This window comes from Lytechinus variegatus, chromosome 1 (genome assembly GCF_018143015.1).
Source record: "Lytechinus variegatus isolate NC3 chromosome 1, Lvar_3.0, whole genome shotgun sequence".
Lineage (NCBI taxonomy): Eukaryota > Metazoa > Echinodermata > Echinoidea > Temnopleuroida > Toxopneustidae > Lytechinus > Lytechinus variegatus.
The window spans coordinates 44,201,361-44,206,546 of record NC_054740.1 but is presented as its reverse complement, the minus strand read 5'-3'; the positions used below and the strand labels follow the sequence as shown (position 1 = coordinate 44,206,546).

The 5,186-nt window shown below is 40.7% G+C and overlaps 1 protein-coding gene across 1 annotated transcript; it reads left to right on the top strand.

Moving 5' to 3' along the window:
* The first annotated feature begins 278 nt into the window (after positions 1–278).
* Positions 279–3,469, top strand: LOC121430697. The gene is made up of 2 exons (XM_041628052.1): positions 279–2,522; positions 3,410–3,469. The coding sequence occupies exons 1-2, from the start codon at positions 279–281 to the stop codon at positions 3,467–3,469; spliced, it is 2,304 nt and encodes a 767-aa protein (XP_041483986.1).
* The last annotated feature ends 1,717 nt before the right edge of the window (positions 3,470–5,186 follow it).

Genomic DNA, 5,186 nt, shown 5'->3' with positions numbered 1-5,186 from the left:
TTTCAAATACTACTTTTTTGTATTTTGAAGAATATCTGTTCACTTATTAAATTATTACTTGTTGTTTAACATTGTAGGATTTTAAAAGTTTTTTTCAAGCTTAAAATCTTGGGTGTGGGTGTGTTTGTGTGGGTGAGACTGCGAGTTCAACTTGGATATAAATGAATTTCTTACTCCATCTAATTCCAGTACTTGGCCATGTAATGAAGGCCCACATACCCTTACTCAGCCTTATTAAATCTCTCACTTTGTAGTGTACAATAGACTTGACATTGACAATGGGATTGGTCAAGTTTGGATCTTTTGTTATCTTTCTTTTTATTCTTGTACTACATGCAAGTGAATGGAGTACTTTGAACACATCTTCCCTATGTACTGAGTGTAATATCCCTCTTCGTCAGAAAAAGTGTTATGGCATTCGTATTGTATACTATGCAAACACTGACGCTACATTTCAAGTGCTTCTTCTTAGATCTGGTGATATTAGTCCAAATCCGGGTCCTGGAGGATGTGGATCTTCTTCTACGACTGACACTGCACAGCACAATGCATCATTACAAAATCGACGTAAGGTGTATGATCGTGTCCTTCTTCATAGTCTTTCGCACACCAAACATTGGCTGGACAGAGAAGTCTGGGAAACCATCATTTCTCTTGACATTGCCAGGAAGAAGAAGCGTACGCATCGTGGACGCAGGTCACCGGAAAAGTGTCAGCTCAAGTTGGTAACACCATACATGTGTCTGGCCGCTCCACCTTCTTTGCCATCTTCGCTTTCCCCGTCCCCTTCACCATCTTCAACTAATGATCTCATTGAAAGACGGCTATCAATGAGTATGTTGAATGCCCGGTCCTTGCGGAATAAATCTGATGAATTCCAAGATTACGTCCTCGAGCATAATTTTGATGTAGTGTTCATCTGCGAGACATGGTTGACATCAACTGATGACGCAGTTATAGCCAATCTCCTTCCTCAAGGCTATACCTTTAGGCATAGGTGTAGAGCAAACAGGAGAGGAGGTGGTCTTGCGATCCTTTTCCGTGATGGACTGACAGCAGCTATAAGGCCTTCATTACATATGAAGAGCGTCGAAATGATGTCTGTTACTTTATCATCCACTAACAATATCAGCATTGATGTAGTTATGGTATATCGCCCTCCTGGGACCCGTGTTGCCTTCTCTACTTTCATCGAAGAGTTTACTGTCATCTTGGAGGAGATCTCTTTCCGACCCGCTCCCCTTGTTATTACAGGTGACTTCAACATTCATTTGGATAACTTGACTTTGCCCAACACGAAGAAGTTCAATGAACTGCTTTCCAGTTATGGCCTTGCTCAGATGGTAACATCACCTACGCACGAACGTGGTCATATTCTTGATGCTTTCATTATACGATCATCTGATAGTGATATTTTCTCTGGTCTCCGTGTAATCCCTGGCATTTCGGACCATTCGACAGTAGCATGCTTTCTTAATGTGGCCAAGCCACGTCCTGAGGTGAGACAGTCGGTTGTACGTAACATCAAAGCTATTGACAGAGTATCGTTCGCTGATGAACTGAAGCAGAGCAACATTGCTGGTGGCTCCTCTCTGGATGTTCACGCTGCAGTTGCTCAGTACAACACAAGCCTTATCAATCTAATGGACAAGCATGCACCGGCTAAGTTGTGCAAGGTCAAACTTCGCCCTCAGGCTCCTTGGTATACCCAAGAGTGTACCGTTGAGAAACAAAGACGGAGGCTTCTTGAAAAGAAATGGCGGTCTTCGCGATTAGAGATTGATCGTCAGTTGTATCAAGAGCAGAAAAGGCACGTTAATTATCTTATTCGTCAATCTAAGCAATCTTACTACAGAAAAGTAATTGAAGACTGTGGCGATGATTCTAGACGTCTGTTCCAGGTTGCTAATCAACTTCTTAACCGGAAGCAGTCATCCCCTCTTCCTTCACTTGCCTGTGATAAGTCGCTGGCAGATATCTTCAATAATTTCTTTGTTGACAAGGTTAATTCAATCCAACGTAGCCTTTCTCCAGATGTTTCTCCACGACCTTGTCTGACGGATGAAATATTGGAAGTCTTCGAACCGACCACAGCAGATGAAATCAAATCCCTTATTTGTACAACTCCTGTGAAGTCAAGTGGACTCGACCCTGCTCCGACAAAGTTGCTTAAGGAATGTGCTCCAACAGTCGCACCAGTGATTGCAGCGATAGTCAACATGAGTCTCTCTTGTGGCGAGGTTCCAAAAGCACTGAAGTTGGCCCACATCCACCCTCTACTTAAGAAACCATCTTTGGACCGTGAGTCACTCCTTAGCTATCGGCCTATCTCCAATTTGCCATACCTATCTAAAGTATTGGAACGTGTCGCTTTTTCTAGACTGTCAGACTATCTCATTGAAAACGATCTGATTGATGGAAGGCAGTCTGCGTACCGTCCTAATCACAGCGTGGAGACTCTCTTGGTGAACTTATCGAATGACATATTGTCAGAGATGGACACCGGACGTGTCACAGCTTTGGTTTGTTTAGACATGTCTTCTGCATTTGATACGGTTCATCATGGCATACTTTTGGATATTCTGTCATCTCTTGGTCTTCGGGGAAAGGTCTTCAGCTGGTTTGAGTCATATCTATCTGATCGATATCAGCTGGTTTGTGTCAACAGTGCAAGGTCAGATCAAGTTCCCCTGACAAGCGGAGTTCCCCAAGGATCAGTGGGAGGTCCCCTACTTTTTTCTGTATACCTAAGTGGTCTTAAGCATATTTTAGATAAGCACTCTGTTATTAAGTACCACTGTTACGCGGACGATGTTCAGCTGTATACTTCTTTCGCCGCTGGTCAAGATAACACTGATCTAGCTATCAAAAAGCTTGAAGAATGTATTAATGATGTACTAGATTGGATGTGCTCACACTCTCTTAAAGTAAATGATGCTAAGTCTGAATTCATGTTGCTTGGTTCTAGGGCCCAGTTATCTAAGTCTAATGTTTGCTCCATAAAAATAGGATGTTCTGTAATCAGAGTTTCAGATAAGTGCAGAAATCTTGGGGTTATGTTTGATGCGAATATGTCCATGTCTACCCAGGTTTCTAGTATATGTCGATCAGTTCAGTACCAATTACGGAATTTAGGGTTTATTAGGAAGTATCTCACTAAGTCTAGTACAGAGAAAATTATACATGCACTTATTACATCCCGTCTTGATTTTTGCAACGCTTTAGTATATAATGTTTCACAATCTCAATTAGATCGCCTTAGGAAACTCCAACATAATGCTGCCCGTATCGTCACCATGTCCCCCAAGAGGAACCACATAACCCCCATTCTCAAATCTCTTCACTGGTTACCTGTTGTACAGCGCATTAAATTCAAAATCCTCCTACTTGTTTTCCATTCCATTCACAGAACTGCACCTCAATACAACTCTTCCTTGATTACTCCATACAATCCCTCTCGCAACCTTAGGTCTTCTAGTTCATTCTTACTCGCTGTACCACAATCTCATAATTCATGGGGGGATCGATCATTTCAACATGCTGGGCCTTTCCTATGGAATAAACTGCCAATAGAAATCCGCAATATTTCTTGTCTCACCACCTTCAAAAGTTCTCTTAAAACCTGGTTATTCACGCAAGCTTTTAGGTAATTGTTTTTCTACCCCTCTTTTTAGTAGGTTTTTCTTTCTTCCTTCCTTTTTTCCTTTTCTTTTCTTTATTGCGCCATGAGCATCTTTTTATGATGGATACCGGCGCATTACAAATGTTCATATTATTATTATTATTACTTTTCCTGAAGTTCTTTGAAAACGCAAATCTCCACGAAAATTGCATTTCTCTATGGGGGAGTCTAAATTTGGTGAGAATTAACTCATTAATAAATTAAATATACATGACAATGAAGAAATCATCAAACTTTATTGGCAGTTTTGAATAATATACCCGAAATATAAACTCTGTCTGAAACAGAAAATTGCCATCATTGAGGCCTTTACAGAGCGAATTGTCCCCCAGAGCTCTGGCAGAGAGACAGAGCTCAGACTGGCTAGCTAGCACAAGCGCCAATGCGTATGTGCGTGAGCCTCACGTCGGCCCTGTAAAACAGATTAAGCTTTGTTTGATGATTTTTTTGTCTGATATTTACCTCATCCCCTGGTATAAGTTATAATTAGCAAATAAGATCAGTTATTTTGGATGTTACTAGGCCGTATGATAACTCACCAACGCGAGGTTACTAGACTCTGGGATTTATTGAGGTAGCTCAACCATAACTCGAGCGATGTTCGTGCGGGCTCCCTGCACGAACATCCCTCGAGGTATGGTTGAGCATGCAGTGTCATTCCATTCACAAGAAAAAGAAAGGATTTACAGGTATTTACAAGACATACAAATAATTATGTGACTGAAAAGCTGTTTTATATCAGTTTTGCATCTAGATCTATAACAAAATAGTAAAACAATGAATTATTTTTAGAGTTTGATTTTCAAACGCGGGCCAAATTTCATAACGCGGGCGACGGGAAACTAAACATCGAGTTTTAGCGGCCATATCGAATGAAATACAAAAACAGAAGGAAATAATATGGGGGTAAACGAGAAGAAAAAAAATGACTATCATTATCCACATATTCATTGCAATTCTAATTACTTTATAGACAAGGTCCAATAGAATTTAATATTGTAACTAGAATTTTAATTCGTCATGAGGACGAATTAGGTGATCTGTCTCTGATTTTCATGATCATGAATACAATCACCATGTTTATTGAGATCAATATGATGCTCATATTGAAAACTAAACTTTTATTACGAAAAGAACATGTTGAATACTCTTGAAAAGAGGGAAATGAGAATATGTGAAATACATGTAGGTGCAACGTTCTCGCTACCACGCGTCACGGTTGTCGGGCGCCGACAACCCTGAAAATTTTCAGGGGAAATCCGACAACCGTGAACTTCCCCGACAACCGTGGCCGACAACTGTAAAAGAGGCCTAGATCTACAAAAAAAAAAAACTGAATATATTTAATAACACAATCTGCTTTTCAGATCCTAAAATAAACTTGACGATTATTTCGTCCAAGATTTCTTCCCGGGATTTCTTTGACTCACTCACTACGCTATACGATACGACCTCGACTCGAGGCCCAATCTCTTTTGTGGGAAGCGCGACTTTCAGATGTTTA

Excerpts from the sequence above, each read along its gene's own strand:
- LOC121430697 (XM_041628052.1), top strand. The coding sequence starts at position 279 with ATGGGATTGGTCAAGTTTGGATCTTTTGTTATCTTTCTTTTTATTCTT. Across the intron at positions 2,523-3,409 it reads CCGGACGTGTCACAGCTTTG|AACTGCACCTCAATACAACT; the intron begins GTTTGTTTAGAC and ends TTCCATTCACAG.